At 31.0% G+C, this 17,542-nt stretch overlaps 1 protein-coding gene across 1 annotated transcript in view; it reads right to left on the bottom strand.

Moving 5' to 3' along the window:
- Nucleotides 1–2,242: 2,242 nt before the first annotated feature.
- Nucleotides 2,243–17,542, bottom strand: part of LOC129223313 (leucine-rich repeat flightless-interacting protein 2-like) — a 75,969-nt gene continuing 60,669 nt past the window's right edge. Inside the window, exons 6-12 of the mRNA XM_054857880.1 lie at nt 17,446–17,538; nt 11,085–11,250; nt 6,829–6,878; nt 5,456–5,576; nt 3,935–4,014; nt 3,345–3,449; nt 2,243–2,350 (exon numbers count right to left, since the gene is read on the bottom strand). Coding sequence (XP_054713855.1) covers nt 2,243–2,350; nt 3,345–3,449; nt 3,935–4,014; nt 5,456–5,576; nt 6,829–6,878; nt 11,085–11,250; nt 17,446–17,538 — 723 coding nt within the window. The remainder of the gene's footprint in view (nt 2,351–3,344; nt 3,450–3,934; nt 4,015–5,455; nt 5,577–6,828; nt 6,879–11,084; nt 11,251–17,445; nt 17,539–17,542) is intronic.

A 17,542-nucleotide genomic window follows, 5' to 3' on the forward strand; every position in this document is an offset into this window, starting at 1 on the left:
CAGCTCGTTTTAATATCTATTCTAGATCCTCAGGTTTGGGTCTTGGAAGCTGAAAATTTTTATAGGTCAATTTCAAAGGAATGTCTGAACCTCTGTTAAATTTTGTTGGAATCGCAGATGGTCAGGTGGAGATGAAGAGGTCACTTGAGATAGAATGGCTCAATGATGTGCAATTTTTGACGCACCTTTCGCTACCTGTTTCCTGCAAAAATAGTACAATTCAGTTTAAATAATTGCAAATTTATCTTTCCTGCTGTGATATGCTTCAGGAGAAAAACTTTGGGTCCTTATACTATAATGTAAGTCAGCCACTCATGGGCTCTTTCTCTAAACACAAATCATGTACAACTAAATACAATCTTAAAAACTCATACCAAAGTCCAAGGAAAAGGTAGAACTATACAAAAAGAAATCACACTGCTCCGATTCGAGTATCACACACCTTCCGTTTTCTAACAAAAATCATATTTACATAGGCTAAAAAAGAAGCTTATATGTATAAAAGCCACTATAAACATAAAAGAATATTACAAAATACTTTAAATATCACCAGCTATACCATACATCATGTTTGCTCAGTTGCATTTCTAACTGTGTGAAGAAATGCTTAGAGCTTGAGACAAAATGGTAAATTTTGAAGTTTTCAACATAAATACATAAAATAATCTTGCTTCTATGTGTAAAAGTTATTTACGCATAGAAGAAAGGTTTAAAAATGCAATCAAAGCAAGAACAGCTTTTTTTATTATTATTAATTGACACAAATTTGAAATGTGGAATAGATTGTTTGTTTTGAAGCAAACTACATTTATGAACAAAACAATTTTGAAATTAATTTTCATCGAATAAGAAAATTTGCATTGATCTTCATTTAGTTTGAGTGAAGATGTTTTAGTGTAAGAACAAGTTAAACACACTGTCTCAAATCAATATAATTTGAACAAAATGTGATAAATTAAATATAAATATTAAAAACATTAAGGCTTTCCAGATTACTATTACCCTTTCTTTTTATAAAAAGTAACTAATCCATTATTGTCACTTCTTAAGCATTAAACAAATAAAAATGTATCAAGCAGAGCAAATACAGCTTAAAAAGGAAACAAGAGCTGAGAACGAGCCAATCAACTAAATGAACTGAATTTGAAACTTGCCTCCTCCTAAGAAACTCTTATTTAAGAGAAAATTTGTTTAATATTTCGTTTTTAAAAAAAAAACTTAAAATCCACTTGAAATATACAATTTTTATTTGAAAAAGCTTTTAAATATACCTTTAAAAAAAGTGGTTGCTAAATAGCAGAAAATTTTTACCCCTGGTCAAGAACAAAATAAAAAAGTATATGCCGTGCAACACATTAACAACGGATCACATGACAAGGCGAAATCACTTTTTCAATAAAACTAGGAATATAAGGGGGAAAAGATTCTGCTACTAAGCAAGAAGTTAAATGTAGACATTTGTCTCCAAGGTGAAACTATTTTGACAAAACCAAAAACCAAATGAGCAATCAGTAAAAAAAAACTTAGAAAACTAAGAAAATTTGATTACTTAGAAAATGTTAAATTATCTACATTGTTCAAATTATATATTCTGCAACAAAAAATTAGATTTCTTTAATGTGCAAAAAAAAAAAAAAACTATAGACTTGTTCTGAAGTAAATATTTATCATTTTTACTAATCCTAGATAAGTTACATTCAAAAAAAAAAAAAAAAAAACTATTTTATAATGAACTTCTAATTTCGTCACTTGAAACACAAACATTAATGAATTACAATTCAAGCATTAGAAATAATATATTAAAATTTTAAAATTATTCTGTTCTTTTATCAGGATAAAAACAGAGAATAATCTGTCACTATCAAAAAGAAGATTTTATGCATTGATAATCTTTCTTTGTTATCAATGTTATTTTAAAAGTATTGTTTATATTCTTTCATTTACTCTTTAAATCAGGCTAAATTATTAAGTAAAATTTTCAATACACATATAATGATATTTTCTACTATCACAGCTAAAGAAAACTGAAATAAACAACTAAGATTAGTTTTTAAGCAATGTGATACTTTCAGGGAAAAGGCAAAAACAGTGAACATACTTAAAAATTCCTTACATAATTATGTTGTCAGTTTTATAGTTGGTACTTGTGTATTTTTACTTCAAAACCTTGAACTTTCACTGAAAAATAAACAAGCATTCATTTACAAACATTTACAAACAAGGAGACAGTCATGAGGTAAAATTAACTTTTGCTCAAAGCATTTCTTGCAGTCTTCAGTTTATCAATACGTTTTTGAAGGTGAGAGTTTGAAGTCTCTAGCTCTTCTATCCTTGACTGGGCTTCTCTCAACTGTATAGGAAAATAAAACAATCAATAAAAAAACAATAGTAAATTTCTTAAACTTAACAATGTTATAAACTTGAAACAAATATTAAAATATACAAGAAACATAAAAGAAACTAACAAGCGTTCAAATAAACCAGTATTGGCGTCAATGAAGTCTATTTCTTCTCATCTTTTCTGTCACTTTGAGTTGCTTCAGTTGGAGCAAAACAGTGCAAAAAATTTAAAAAATGCAGCCAAAGATTTGTGTCCGTGAACAAAGATGTTTTGTTTGTTGAAATATTCCCTTAAATGAATTGTTATTGGTTGTGGGGGTTGGTGAAAAACAGACTTAAAAACACAATTCTGCATCTCATAACCAAACTTTCAAACATTTATCTTTTGAGATTTCAGTTCTTTATTTAACAATGACTTTTACAGGGAGTTGAGCAAAACAAAGAAATGTATCAAATCTAACATTTTATTTATTTATTTATTCATTTATATATATCTTTTCTAATTTAAAAAAATGCAAGTTTTAAAAATGTTAAATTAAAAAAAAAAAAAAAAAAAAAAAAACCACTTTCACACACAAAACATTTTAACAGTTCTTAAATGAAATAGAACAAAGATGATAAAAAAAATCTTACTTTTTAATGTTTAAATGCTGTTTTTATCGTAAAATTTTTTTAATAGAGAACATTGGAAGCAAAATGAATTATTGCTTGAAATGCAAAACTTGGTGTTTGTTTAACTTTTTCTTAATCTTTTCAGAAGAAAGTTTGAAGGCTAAAGTGAAAACAATGTTTCTTGGAGGAAGTGTGTGGAAAAAATGTTTTATTTATCACAAATCAGCATTTATGGAATAAAGCAAGTCGTTATCTTTGTACATACTGCTGTGAAAAGAAACTGTTATCATTAACAACTGTAAAATGTATAACTTTGTGTTAAGTAAAATTTAAAATACATTAACCTCAAGCATATATAATTGTTTGTAAAAAATAAACTATACATTCGTTACCTCTCTTAACACTTTTCTTTTTTCTGCTTTCAAATCATCTTCAGTCTTTTCTGCATTTTCTGTCGCAGTTTTGTACCTTGCCACTTGACTTTCTAATCTGCAAATCTAAATGGAGACATTTACAAAAGATCAAAATTTACATAACCTGATTTAAAGTCTGCTTTGATACTTAACATTGAGCTCAAATATTATTCAAATACTTTTATCATAAGGTTTTTTTTTGAAAGTTATAGGCAATTTGAATGTGACTGACAAAGCCAAAATCATATCTGATCTCAAGACAGCCGATTCCAAAATCAATCATTTGTCCATATCATCTAAAAATTAAAAGCTTTGAAAGTACATTAGTAATTTTTGTTACTGAACTATTCAGCATTATAAATAACAATAAAAGCAATTGTTTTGGTCTGGTTTCAATTCCTATTGAATTCCTACTAAAATTCCTATTCATTAAAAAAATCATTAAATATTTTACAGTTAAGTGCGTCGCATTTTCTGTAATCAAAATTCGCAACACATGCACAGATATTTTCAATTTTGTTTCACATAAAAAAAATAATTAAACACATAATAGGTCCTATAGCACTTACATTGCTTTGTAAAGTCGTAATTTCTTGCTCTGCCTTCTTCAATTTGAATTTATAGTCACTAACTTGCTTATTTGCTTCCCCTAAACAAAAAACACTCAATTCTAAAACATTTCCATCTAGATCAAGCACAAGTATCAGAATTATTATAAGTACTGCACAATAAATTGGAAATTTTGCTTTCATTAGAAAAACTGATAATACTTTAGTATGTTATAAAGATGCTTGAACAGCTTCCTTTCCTAATATAGTTGGATGCTGATTTTATCAGCTGATGGATTTGTGGCAGCTATATCTGAGGAAAAGTATTTTTCTTAAAAAATCTAATGAAAATTGTTAACTTATTATGTTGGTTTGAAAAAATGAGTTTAAATACGAAGATGTAGTAGTTCCTGATGCACATTTTTAAAACACATTGAATTATGATAAAGCTTTTTACAATGAATATTAATTTTTTCCTGCAATGTAAACTAATTTTATTACTAACTTAAAATGCCATTTTTTCACAAGTTATTTAAATAATAATTTATGACAATAACTACTTATATAAGTAACTTATTACTTTCTTGAAGAAGTTTTGAGAATATCAAAATTGTGTCAATGATAGAAAATGTAAATAACATTTTGTTTTTAAAGATTTTTTTTTTGCTAAAAAAACTTTATGAGTTTTTACATTTTTAGGAACCAAAAAATAGGAAATATTGATAGACATTTTTCTAGTTTACAAATCAGAATCAAACTAAATCTAATTTACACATGAATTAATCTTCAGCTTCAGAATCAAAAGCACATTAATTTGAATCAGAGTGAAGGTCTGAAACTCTTGCTTTTTTTTCCTCCTACATTAGGGGCTCTCCCCTAATGTAGGAGGAAAAAACCTTTCTCTCCCCTTTCTCTCTGATGCTCACCAACCCCTAAAAATTGCTTCCCTACCTTATATGGATTGCGAAGATTTGGATCGGCCATTAGGAAGAATCAAATTAAAATCCCCCCCCCCTCCCAATAGAAAATAAAATTTAAGTAAAGAGCTCATTGAAATTGAAACAATATTAAAATCTCGCTCCCACACAAAGACATAAAAACTTCATGGAAACACATAATCAAGTTATTTATTTAAAAAAAAAACGCTTTCAAGAGCACTCCTTTCTAGTATTCCAACTTTGCTGTAGGTGCTAAGGGGTTCCTGAGCATTGCAAAATGGCAGTTTTGTACTTTTGAAAAGTAGTTTTCAAGCTTATGGTCTCTAGCAATATTTCGCGCTTTAGTTTCAGGCTTGAATTGTGTTGAGCCTTGGACTTTTGCTAAAATAAAAAATCTAATATCTGCTATTTTTAACTAATTGAGAAAATTGGAACGCGCTTAATTTAATGCAGAAAAAGTTCTTTTGAGTGACATGGAATGTTAAGGGGTGTAGGAAATCTTTCATGTCTTAAATAAACAATTTATGTGAAACTGCCTACGAATGTACATCAGTTAATATTTAATATATCGCAAGTAAAAAACAATATGTAAAGAAGAACTTACGTTGAAGCTCTAAAACCTTAATATCAGGTCCATTAGTATGGGGGCTATGATTTGAATTGCCATTCTCTAATTTAGATAATTTTTGCCGTTCTTCTTTTAGATCTAGACGCAACCTATAAATCTAAGGAAATAAACACAAATATATATTCATACATACATATCAAGCACCCATATTTTACATGACAAACCAGCTGTTTTAGAAACAAACATAAATAATATATCAGATCTGAACACAGTAACACAGTAAATTGTATACTAAAAATATTAAAGACTACTATTTTTATTAAGATACCAATGAAGAGCTTCAATTGTTATACTTTTTATTTATTTTTTTTATTTTTAATTGCACAGTAAATAAAACAAAAACAGCCCTGAATATCTAACAAAAAATTAAAATATAATAATGGCTTTGCAGCGGCAAATAAAATCATTAAAATATTGTGACTTCAAAGCTTATTTGCTGGATAAATGTTTTTATCCAAAATTATTGTAAGTATGATGAAACATCAAGTCAGGCCCGACGAGAGGACATATTAGTCTAGTAAGAAATTAGGGGCCCGTTTCGGAATCAAAGTAGCATAAGTTTTATAATTTTTAAGGGGGAAGGGGGCTTGGAGACAAAATGACAAGGGGCTCGCCTTGGCTGTCAGTGATCCTGCATTAAGTTAGTAAGTTGTGCTTGTTAAATTTTCGTTTTTTCACTTTATGGTTTATCATTCATTGTCACACTCAACCCTTTGAGGGTTTGTAGCAGTTTAAAAAACTTAAGTCCTATAAAATCAGAAAACTGCGACAAGAAACAATAGTTTCAACAGGAATGACTATAAATATGAAATATGGTCATCTAGAGAGTATCTACATTTCAGCTCTTACAAAGGTGTAAAAGATCCTGCAAAGAAGCATTATTAGTAACTATTTGCAGTTTTATAACCTAAAGAGTATTTTAAAAAAAACTGTGTGCAGTCAGATGAGTTAAATGCAAATGATGTTGGATTTTCTTTTTTAACTTTTAAAGTAAAATTTAACTTGTACAAATATATTATATATATATATATATATATATAAAAGACAAATAATAAAATTTACTCCTTTATGTTTGAAATTTTAACAGCATTAACTTTAAATTTTCAAAATAGTTTAAGATGATGAACGTTTAACACAATATTTTCAGTGACAAAAAAGAAAGCCAGTATCATAAAATCGAAAACTAAAGGAAAAACAAAATATGCAGAAAATTGTAAGTCTAGCATGAATAGCATCCCAAATTTTTCAGCTCTTTAGCAGTTCAGCTTTGGATCAAGATTTTAGTTGCTAGCTTCATTACGCAATTCAATCATGCAGTAACAGTTTTGGAGCTGTATATGAGCACTTACTTCATCTAAAAGCTCTTGTTTTTCTTCCACGAATTTCTTTAACCGTACATCTGAAACATTAAACTTGACAGTTAAAAATAAAATTGTTGTGCATACAAAAACTGACAATAAAATATCAAACTAATAAACTCCAATAATAACAAGATAAACTAAAATATACACATTAAAACAAATAGTTCAGAATTCTTAACCATACATTTCACATTAGTGCGGTATGGCCCGTGAAGGCCTTATGAAATTAAAAGTAAAACAGCCACTAAATTTCAAAAAAAAATCTAGTTAATTTCACTAAATTACCAGGAAAGATTCTGATAACTAAATTAAAACTCAAGAATAGAACTATAAAGCTCTATTTCTTTTTACAGGGTTAGACTTTTCACAGTGGATAATTTAAAATTCAATATTTCCTCTATTACTTACTACTTATTTGAATGCCAAGATGAGGATTTTTGTAACCTTGAAATCAAGGTTGGCCAGGTTTTGGACACAACGGTAAAAATCATGGTTTTTACCATCCTGTCCAAAACTACATTTTTAGAGGAGCTGTATTTTTGGAGAAAATATCAAAAACAATGAAATGTGTCAGTTATGTCTTATGTTGAATATTTATTGTTGAACATTCAAGTATAAATATATATGTAACTTATTTATCCAGTTGATTCTAATCTAGTTATGTAAAAGGTGAATTCTTCATTAAAAATTTCACTTTGTATGCAGTTCTTCTCCCCCCCCCCCCCCCTCCTTCTCTAATAGTGACTAAATTTTTTGACATTTCTGCATGTGTGCAAAAGAAAGTGCTCAAAATATAGTGCAATAATTGACATAAATTACAATTTTTGTACTTACAGAATGTATTATATTAAATATATGAGTTAAAAAAAGAAATTGAACAAGTTTTAAAATATAAAACATATATTTAATCTTCAATTTATTATTCTTTAATCTGATTTGAAAAAGAGTTTTCGTTAAAGTATCATGTAGAACATTCCACAGAAACCATTATAAAAATTAAGCTTTTTTTTTTGCACCTAAAAATTACACATTTAATAATATTCATTTGAGTTTTAATGGAACTGAAATTAGTTGTCTTGGTAGTGTTGTGAATTTCCTTTCATAACTCTATCAACTCTTACATAAGAAGTTTTTATGTACTAGAGTTAGTGGCAATTTTTTTAAAGTAATATATTTGTTAGATGAACTTTTAGAGAAAAGTATTATCAAATACTGATTAATTAAAACTTATTAATATTTATAATTATGCATTATGAATATTGTATTAAATATGAATTGGTTAGATTACACACCTTTAGCTTTAGCATACTTTTGGACAGTTTAAGACACTTTCGGACAGTTTTAGTTGGTTTTGAACAGTAAAAACCATCTGAATGTCACTTGAACAGTTACAGAACTTTCCGCTGTGGTGGCAAGGCCCTGATTTTTTGTATTTGCAAGAAGATACCTCTAACAAACCATTCCAATGCATTGAAACGGATGAAATCCGAGCAGAAGAAAAGAAAACCACATCTGCAACCCATGTTGCAACAGCGACAGCAGTGACATTCTGGAATTATTGCATACATTTTCTTTGCTCTCAAAATTGAAGAGGGTTACAGCTTATTGTTTCAGGTTTATTTACAATTGCAAATATTCAAAGGAAAAAAGAAATTTAGGACTATTGTCATCACAAGAACTTGATCATGCACTTAAATTCTGGATCAAACAAGTTCAAGAACAGAATTTTCACCCAGAAATAGACTGTTTGAAACATTCTCGCGCATTACCTACAAAGAGTAAGATCTTGTCTCTAAATCCTTTCCTTGATGATGACGGTTTGCTCAGGGTGGTCTTCGCCATTCAAACCTACCGGAAAATCAAAAATATCCTGTTTTGTTACCTAAATGCAGTTTTTTCACAGACCTGTTAATTTCTTCATTACATGTAACAAACTTACATGCCGGACCTCAGTTACTTCAAGCGTGCATTCAACGTGAATACTGGATACTATCTGCAAGAGATATTATTCGACAAAGCATTAGAAAATGCATGACATGTGCCAAGATAAAAGCTCAAACCGCTCAGCAAATGTTAGGCGATTTGCCAGCTGCACGAGTTACGTCATCCCAATCATTTCTTAAATGTGGCATTGACTATGGTGGTCTTTTCTCCATACGGATGTCAAAGAGCTCCAGAGCAAAAACCTGCAAGGCATATCTATGTCTGTTTGTGTGCTTTTCAACCAGAGCAATTCACTGTGAACTAGTTAGTGATTTAACAACAAATGCCTTCATACCTGCCTTTAAACGTCTTATTTCACGTCGCGGTAAATGTTCCGACATTTACAGTGATTGTAGCACTAATTTTATTGGTGCGAAGAAGGAACTTGACGAACTTGAACAAATCACCAAACCATAATGAAAAAATCGCTTATTACTTATCTGATGAAGGTAACAACTGGCACTTCAACCCACCAGCTGCTCCTCACATGGGAGGCATATGGGAAGCGGGCATCAAATCTGTGAAATTCCATCTTAAGCGCATCATATCAAACGTAATATTAACTTACGAAGAGTTATACATGATCATAGTGCAAGTTGAGGCCTGTCTCAACTCTCGTCCTCTCTCACCTCTGTCCACTGATTCAATTGACCTTTCAGTGCTCACACCAGGACATTTTCTTATTGGTGGTCCTCTAAACTCTGTTCCAGAAACAGATTTTACATCTTCTGAACTCAACCATCTGACACACTGGCAGCTGACACAACGTCTATTGCAGCACTTCCGAAAGCGTTGGAGTTCCGAGTACCTGACCAGTTTACAACAACGACCAAAGTGGTTTTCCAGAAAACCCAACTTGAAAGTTGGAGACCTCATACTGGTTAAAAACGAAAACTTACCACCGCTAAAGTGGCGTCTGGGACGCATCTCAGAGGTTTTTCCAGGAAAAGATGGTTGTGTTAGAGTGGCAGCAGTAAAAACTTCTGACAGACTGCTTAAGAGACCCATCGTTAAGTTATGCAAACTGCCAATGGATAATGATTGACTTTTGAACTTTATTTTACATTTTATTTTGGTTAAATAGCTAATTTTTGTATTCATAATTGCATTATTCATATTTTAATTACTTTTTGTATTTGTAGTAACACTTAAATATTTCATGTTGAAACAGCAGTGTTTCAAGGTGGGTGGAATGTTCGAGGTAAGTACACAAGAAGAACCCACTGTTAGAGGGAGCGATCGTCGACGCATGCTCCGCAGTAACTATGTTTTCAGTCTCTGTGTAGATCTCGTAAAGAAAACCTAATGTAAATACTCATGTGTGCAAATATAGTTGTTTATGTTTCTAATTTGTTCAATTATTGTGCCCACACCCCACATGTCACTTGATGCTATGAACAGCATTTAATATTAATATTATGCAACATTACAACTTTTCTGACTGCACTTTGCTTTGTTCAAGAGCACTTTTTACCCTGAACTTTTGAGAACCTCTTTGTGCAGGCAATTTGTTATGACATCCAACATGAGTACGGAGATAAACTTCCTCATTAAAACCAGTTATACTGAGAAAATAACAGCAATAAAAGTTCCAAGTCTCCAGTGATATTAACTTCGATTGACTATATAAAATCAAAATGTATTTTTAAGGTTATTTTGAGATGTTTATATAAGAGTCACGTAGAACTTGAATAAGCTTTAATTAATGACCATAAACTGTTTTCCAAAATTGAACAGCAATAATAAGGGTGTGGATCATTTTTTTGAGCAGGTGTTTTTCATCTTATTTGTTACTTAAACAGCTCTAAGCAGCTTGGATATTGCTGTTGTTTTGAAGTAGTCTAGGAAGCTCTAATATTACCTAAAGATTTTTGTTAAACCATCACCACCAACAACTCTAATTCTGTATCTGTACCACAATAATCAGCAAAAAAATTCCTCACGAAAATCATTTAAGCATACATTTAATTTAATGCATAAAATTTTCATAATTTTTGTTTTCACAATCAACTTTAAATTGTTCATATGTATGATGAAGGATATATTTTAATGCTCTGCAAAAACTTGTTTTATAAGAATTTTTTTTTAAAGCATGTTTTAAACTGAAAATATAATTCTGCATATATGAAGACAGATTTTAAAAACAAAACTGAGCATAGACTAGGAAAAAAAGTTGCCAGAATAGTAGGTGGAATGTTTTCCACCAGCAAGAAAAAAGGAGAGAATTTGCTTCAGAGGAGTTTCATATTGAAACCACTTACCCAACGAACCATTTCCAACTTGATCTAAAAGCTGTGCAGAATGCCAAGATAGCAAGGATGCCTTGGAGTTCTGCTTGCTTTTCTTTCTGCTCAGAGGTTTCGAAATGTGTTCTTCACTGATGTCTCCATTCATGGAATTTTCCCCAACCAGAACAAGACCATGTTCCTATTGCAAGAGATTATACATTTTACTTGAACGTATTTTCATTAATAAACATAGCTGACATTCAAAACAATACTAAATGTTAAATATTGGCATGAACTCTCTTAACACATACACAGTTTCTTTAGCTCAGATATTTTAACCATGGTTTAACATGATATTTTCCCTATGAAAACCAATTTCAGGATTAGATTAGAGTCATTAAAATTTTACTTTTTTAATAACTTATTCATTAATGACTTGAGAAGAAATATTTTTACATTTTTGCAAAGAAAAAAGTACTAAAAGCAAGGAAGTTCTAATTTCTAAGGGGTGGGGGCTCCCCCCTTGCTCCCTATATAGTCCAGTCAATAGATACATTTTACCTTGCAAAAAATGGGGTCAAAGATTTTATTTTTTTAATTTGTACATATTTGTGCCGACATGGAAAAACCAAGTTATCCAACACGAAAGATTCCGGGAGAACTTTTGGGAGCCGAAAAACCACAAAAATTTATGACTTTTTTTGTTTTTTCCAAAATATCTCCGAAATGGTTCAACTTAGAAAAAAGTTTTAAATGTAAAGTTTAAAGAACATAAAATTTCCTACAACTTTTGTATTTACAACTTTTTTGTAGCACATATAACAAGCTTGCTATAGCTCTTTGAAAATAGGCAGTTTTCCTCCACTCCGAAAAAAAAAAAAGCTTTCACACTGAAAGCAAGGCGTCATAATTATTAGAACTTCAATAGAAACTTTAGTTTCAGAGAGTTTATCGACAGTTAGAGTAGTTTGAGTTTTTTGCTCACCTCCCCCCCCCCCGCTGGACACAGTAGCAATTCTGGCTGACAGATTAGTTCCCACTAGACTCCAAAAACAAACGATGTATTATGAAACTGAAATACATATATACGCATTCATTTAAAGCACATACGACGATGCAATAATAAATTTTAAAAAAAACCTTCCCCACTGCTCACGAACTAACTTTTCTGATCTGACAGAGGTAGTCTTTTGTCTTTGAAAGAGCAGTAAGTGAGTGAGTCGGCATCATCTTGAGTCTGCCTGACTTCAATGCCACACTCTTTGAAATATGTCTCAAGAAGTAGAATAAGACAATTCTTTTTGTTATAATTTGCCAGAAATCTTTCTTAAGGAATTTAGTTAACATGTTAGGTTCAACCATTACTTCAAGGGAAGAGATTGATTGCTCATTGATATAGCATTTGTGACAGGCAGTGTGAATTGTCACTTCTTTTAAGAACTTCAAAAAACGCTGATGTTCTTCATTTTGCCGTTTTGCGCTGCATCTTTGAAGATTTTCTGTTCCCTTCCCCTTCACAATCTTTATTTCGCATTCATGTAAACTGATTTCGCAAATAATAATGATAATAATAATAAAAAAAAAAATTTGGTCAGGCGTAATCATTTCTAGGAAAAAAATAGTAATTCAGAACACACAAATTGATAAAACATACTCTTGCTCAAACCCTGAAGTGACCAACATGAGTAGCTATTGAGTCGATTCATCTCATTTTGAGGAAAAAAAGGGGGGGGGGGTGGAATGGGGGTGTTTTGTTTAAATTAAAGGGAACAGAGGCATTTACCCTCAGCTGTGAAAGACAAATGATTTCCAAGGTCAAACTGCCGGTGTTTCTCCTTTTTTCCTCCGTTATCCGATGCGCTTTCACGCACTTCGCTGAAGGGGTTCAGAAAAAGTGTGACTTTCAAGAAGCTGTAACTCGCTTGCTTTTCATGCTACAAAAATGTTGTAATGACAAAAGTTGAAGGAAATTTAATCCTCTTTAACATTTGCATTGAAAGTTTTTTTGTAATTTTAACCATTTTTGAGATATTTTGAAAATACTACAAAAAGTCACAAATTTTTGGGGGTTTTCGGCCCCCAAAAGTTCTCCCGAGGTCTTTCGTGTTGGATAACTTGGTTTTTTCATAATGGCACTAGTATACACAAATTAAAAAAATAAAATCTTTGACCCCATTTTTTGTAAGGCAAGCCCGTTTTTTTCTACCTATTGACTGGACTAATATGGGCGCCCTTGAAAGGGCAGTATCTGCAGAAACGAGTTTTTGACATATTTGAAGAAACAAGATTTGGATTCAATAACTAACACTAGGGAAATGTTGGAATTAGGCATTTTTTTCGTGCTTTTTTTTTCAGTGAAAACCAAAAAAGCAAGTTTGTATAATAAAGCTAACATACAATAAATGACAAAAAAAGAAAAAGAAAAGAAAAGAAAAATCTGCAGTTACTGCCCTTTACCTTCCCATGGCAGTAAACACACATATACTACTACAAAGAAATTAATAAACTAAAGAAACTTCCAAGTCCCCAAAGCATAATGCGCTGAAAAGTGAGACATGTCTCGTAGAATAAAGAGTTTTGCAGTAAAACAATTGTAGAACAATCATTAAACATCTTCTTGAAAAGTAAATTCCTCTTTCTTTCTTCAAACATTGTGAGAAAGTACATGCAGCAGATTTGATTTGGAGATTACGCCACAAAGAATTTCATAGTGCATTTGTATTTATCACAAGGTTCCCACTCAGTTTGAGAAATGAAATTCCCCAACTTTTCTACATTTTCCAGAATGGAATTTCTGACCTAGTTTTTGACTGTGCGGTTTTCTGAATGAATAAAAATTATAATTTCCTTTGAAACATAAGTAAAAGCAACAATTAAGCATTTGAATATTGGAATTTAAATATATATTCCTTAATGCTTCTTTCTGCCGATATTGGTAAGTATTTTGATAAGTACTCATTTCACACACAAATACATACATACTTACACTCTAGTTTTGATTCAGTAGGTTAACAAACATTATATCCTGCACACTGCAACAGTTTATGATGCTAAAGATAATGTTTTTCTAGGTCAGTTTTCACAACTTTCCACATTTTTGATAAAATGCATGATTTTCTCAAACTTTTTTGATCAAAATAAAATTTTCCGACAGTTCCAGTTTTTTCAGATTCTACCTGACCCTTGGAAGTCCTGATACTCGTAAAATTTGCAGATATCTCATAGGAAATTTATCATTGGCTAAAGATCTATTGCAGAACATTGTAAACACATTCTGCAGCTGGGATGCCAAATTATCAGACAAATTTTATTTTTTTTAATGATGAAATCAGGGTGTTTTGATATAATGTACACATAGTACAGATTTTTATGCAAATTATGTTACATTTTAATAGTATTAAAACCAGTAAACATACAACAGTATAATCAACATGTACCTTATCTTATCACTAAGAACATTTCTTATGAACACCTCGGCATTATGGTACAGGGAAACGACAAAATATTGGTGGAAAAAATAAGAAACTATTATTAAAATAAAATTACTAGAGCACACTAAGAAAATATAGCATAAAAAATACTTTTATCCTTGCTTGCTTGCTTAAAAAATATCTGTACCTACAACAACTATCATGATCTTTTACGTTTCCTTTTTTTTCAACCCCAAACACAACTAGTATGTTGTGGCCATCACGAAACTTTCTTCTATATTTTTCTTTTTTTTTCTGATCCCTCCCCATGCTTGACGAGGAAGCAATATTCCCAACAAAAACGAAATTACACATGCAAAAACTTGACGACCATCCCAATCTCTGAATTATAGCAAAAGCAAAGCAAAGAGCGAAAATTGAAAGTTATTTTAAAAGCCTTGCTTGAATTAATTAATAATATTTTATTTGTTAACAAATATAAGATGGCAACAGTTAAAAATTTTAAATCATTGAGATAATATTTCCGATCATTTCCATACAATTAAAATCACGAGAAATACGCAGACGACAATCTATTAAGATTTATCTTTCTTATTGTTGCATTAATAAAACTATTTTTATTCGCTAAAAAATAATGATAATAAAAATAAATCAGCACCTCTTGGCGCGATTGGCGCCAAAGTTAAACCAAAGCCTGTTTACATATAGATTCACATATATTCCAAATTTCAACCAGAACGTAGCATTACTTCTTGAGATAGGGCACTCAAAATGGAAAAAAAGAACGGGTGATTGCGCTACCCCCTTTTTAGCTGTTGACACAAAAATAAAATCAGTTCTTATACCCACTAAGGGCTACTTGCCGATAAATTTTTCTTTCATTCCGTTCATTATTTCTTGAGATACAGCAGTCACAATTGACGACAAAAAACGTTCTATAGCTCAACCCCCGTTTGAGTTATTGACACCAAAATTGAATCAGCACCTGTTCCTGTTAATACCAACATATGGACCAAATTTTGTTTCATTCCGTCAGTAACTTCCTGAGGAATAGCAAGCACGCGTAACTCGAAAAACGTCCCATTGCTCCACCCCCCTTGGAGGAATTCGCGCCAAAAACTAATGGGCACAAGTTCACATAGGGGCACATATGTGTACTAAATTTCGTTTGATTTCATGCGGTAGTTTTTGTTGTAGAGCGGCCACAAAAAACTGGTCACACACAGACGTGACACACATACATACACACACACACACACACATACATACACACACACACAGACAGACAGACATTTTCCAAAAATGGTCGAAATGGACTCAGCACACCTCAAAACGTTCGAATCCGTCAAAATTCGAAATTCGAAAATTTGCACGAATCCAATACTTTCTTCTATATATTAGATATAGAAGAAAGTAAAAACAGGGGCATTATAAGTTGGTCTGTCCGTGGCATGGTAGCTCCTAAATGGATAAATTAGTTTTGATTAAGTTTTCTATTCGTTTGGAAGGTGACTTGATAGAGAGCGTTTTTAGCTATGATTCATTTTAGTATTCATTCATTTATTTTTAAAATTTAATATTAGTTCTTGATAATATACCTACAATAATACAAAATTTAAGATAAAAAGTTCATTTCCTTGCATTTTAAATTGCATTTTTTGAAACAGAACTTGAAATACTGGGCAATCATTTTCTAGATATTACAGCTGTGAAATTGAGCAGCAGTTTTAGAACACTTGCTAAATTACATTTTCAACAAGAAAACAAACAAGTTTTAAGAAATGTAATATCTAGTGTGTGCATTTGAAAAGTTTTGAACAAGGACTTCGATTACAAACGTTTATCACTTATTTTTTACAAATAGAAGAACTGATGCAATTGTTCTACACGGTATGAAAATTTCAAAAAATTAAATGTATAGCATGAAAAAAATTTAAAACAATTTGCACCCTATTTATTACTAAAAATATTCATGCAAAATCATGTACACTGAATTGACACCTAGTTTGTCACTCACAATTAAAAAATATTCATTTTTTTTTTTTTTTTGCATTGATAAACATTGGATCCAATGTATTATACTGTATCATGTTTTGTACGTTCTGAATCCCAAACTGCGATGCGATACTGCTTATTTCCAATGCTGTATTCCTAATGAATGAAATAATGCTTTAAAGCATAGATTTGTCCACATAAAAATTCTCTTCACCAAGGCAATAGAAACAATATCAAGCTTTGGTAAGTTCTCACTTGTTGCTTAGCATTTTCACTTTTGCCTCAAGTCGCTAAATAGTAGAGACCATATGAACATTTTAATGACAAGAGGTGGCAAAGTGAAAATCCCACGTTTACTCTGGCATGTGCAGAATAATGAGGAAATGTATTACAATCTTGTAAAGTTCTTTCATGAAACTCATTTTCAGTTGGAATTTACTGTTATTAAAATTTAAAATCTTGTCAAGAAATCTTACTTCCTATGAAAAAAATATGCTCGCTCATAACAATTGGTTTTCACAAGGTTGCATTAGTTACTTCATTTGTCATACTTAAAGTATGCAAATGAAGAATCCTTGAATCAAAACATGCTCTTAGTTTTCTTTGTAACTTTTCAGCTTTCAAAGTTCTCTTAGCTCCTGTACTTAAACACACCTTCGATAAAGTGCATTTTCAGTTTTCAGAGCTCATGTTTTTTGTTACTCAAATTGAAAAGAATTTAAAGTTAACAATATGGCACCTTATAATAATGCATTATCAGAAAATATGAAACTATATGTCTTTAAATACAATTTACACTTCATTTTTTTCCCCCTCATAGAGGTTTTTTTTTTCTATGAAAAAATTTTTTCATTTAAATTCAATTTAAAAATCATCTTGCCAGAAATAGTTTAAAAAGCAAACAAACTAGATTATATTTATATTCTTTCATTAAAGCTAAATAAAATGAAATAAACATTAATGCATACTTTTATAAGATCATCCCTTTGCTTCAAACTTTGTAGCAAGCACTCATTTTCTTCTTTCAAGCTCTTAAAATCTCTCGTGAGTTGATCATATACCTTT

The sequence above is a fragment of the Uloborus diversus genome, chromosome 5 (assembly GCF_026930045.1).
Source record: "Uloborus diversus isolate 005 chromosome 5, Udiv.v.3.1, whole genome shotgun sequence".
Taxonomy (NCBI): domain Eukaryota; kingdom Metazoa; phylum Arthropoda; class Arachnida; order Araneae; family Uloboridae; genus Uloborus; species Uloborus diversus.